The following is a 1,743-nucleotide window of genomic DNA, read 5'->3' as shown; positions in this document are numbered from 1 at the left end:
TTTAAAATTATTTTTTTATTTTACTCAAATACTATAAAAATATTTAAAATTTAATTCGGCTTAAAAGCACCTAAAATAAGACAAATCCAAACAGGCTCTAAGTACATAGACATAACACTACTTTCCAGAATGTCAAAAGAAAAGGAGAATAAATGGAAAATGAAGAATATAGCAGCAAAATAGTAATCACAAAAGTACACAATCATCCGTAACCCCACGTATTGATAAAGAAAGAATTGCTAAAATATTTATATAATTTCGAAAATTCCACCATTAAGAAATACTCTGATGATCAATTAAAACATTAGTGATTAGACACAATTGTAATAAAGCTCCAATGATGAAAAAAGAAAAAGAAAAAGAAAAAAGGAAAAAAGAAAAAAAGCATTTCAAGACTGTGCTCTTTCATGTGGATGATGATGATGATGTTCATGTGAATTACTTTGTTGATTCGATTCTTCTTCTTCTTCTTCTTCTCTCATTTCCACCGTCTCCGTCACCGGCGCCGCCGCTTCACCGCCGGCGGGACTACCGTTACTGCTGCTCTCAGCCACCACTACTGCCGGCGGTGCAACAGTAACGGGTCGTGGTGTCGGGTCGACCCGGCCATCAATACAAGACGCGCACTTGGTCTCAACCCACCCTTCAAAGTCATATTGGCCCCGACCCATTATTCTCCGACCCGAACATAACCTGCCTATCATTACAGCAATGGCTCCTAACACAGCTATTACAGCAAGTACACCAATTACGGGTCCAACTGACCCGTGACCCGGACGATCCGAATAAGCTTGTTGCCCCATAAACATGGGTGGTGGTAGTTGCTGTTGCTGTAGAGGATATTCAGTTGGTGTAGATGACATTTTCAAGAATATATTTCGTAGAAATTTAAATAAGAAAGTTTCTTGAAATTTAGATGAACTGTAGGGTATTGGTGTGGGAGATATTCTTGTAGTTATCTCGTTTGAAAAGACAATACTTTGTGGAATTTGATATATAATTTAACAATAAAGTTGTAATCTTGGAGTAGAATGCTTTAAGCAGAGTGACAGAGAAGGAAACATGAGCTAGAAAAGCTCAAGGGTTTTGGTTTTTTTCTAAAGAGAATAAATTGGTTTATTCTTTGTGATCGTAAAATGAGAAGGGGAAGCTCTAAGAGTTTGGTGAAGTACTGATTGATGGAAAAGAAAAGATAAAGGTCAAAAGAAAAAGTGGAGGGAAAAGGTGAAGAATGGCTGAATGGGGAGTGTTAACAATTTAGGTCATGTTTGGGTGGAGGGTGAACAAAGCCCAAGAAAAACGCCTTTTAGACTAACTTTATACAAAAATGAACAAACAACGAAGGTGGTGTGGGAAATGGGGGTGTGCTAACTTTTTCTTTCTTTCATTTTCTCTAAAGAACTTTTTCTGATAGAGCTAGGAAGCTGTGGGAAACTGGTTCTTGATATGATATGAAATCTTGAAATGGCAATGTTAAAAAAAGACTAGAAAGAAAGACCTGAACAGCTCTGTCGTTAAAGCAAAACTTCATCAAAATTGTTCTGTGCTGTTAATGTTATGTTATATTAAATCGCAGGAGTTATTTCAGTATCATGTGAATGGACCACAAAGAAATATCACAACAGTTAACTTAGGACTGATCTGGTTCTGTGTCTTCTGCTGTTCTTTTAAAAGTTGTATATCACATTTTCTAAACGGAAAAGTTTCTAAAATACCCTTAATCTTATGTCATCTTTTTCAAAA

The 1,743-nt window shown here is 36.4% G+C and overlaps 1 protein-coding gene across 1 annotated transcript; it reads right to left on the bottom strand.

Moving 5' to 3' along the window:
* Window positions 1-221: 221 nt before the first annotated feature.
* On the bottom strand, window positions 222-1,442 carry LOC132062830 (uncharacterized). Its single transcript, XM_059455311.1, has one exon. It carries the CDS (start codon window positions 861-863, stop codon window positions 390-392), a length of 474 nt encoding a protein of 157 aa, XP_059311294.1. The 5' UTR covers window positions 864-1,442; the 3' UTR covers window positions 222-389.
* Window positions 1,443-1,743: the final 301 nt, after the last annotated feature.

Source organism: Lycium ferocissimum, chromosome 7 (assembly GCF_029784015.1).
Source record: "Lycium ferocissimum isolate CSIRO_LF1 chromosome 7, AGI_CSIRO_Lferr_CH_V1, whole genome shotgun sequence".
Taxonomy (NCBI): Eukaryota; Viridiplantae; Streptophyta; class Magnoliopsida; order Solanales; family Solanaceae; genus Lycium; species Lycium ferocissimum.
This window is presented reverse-complemented; position numbering and strand designations above follow the sequence as displayed.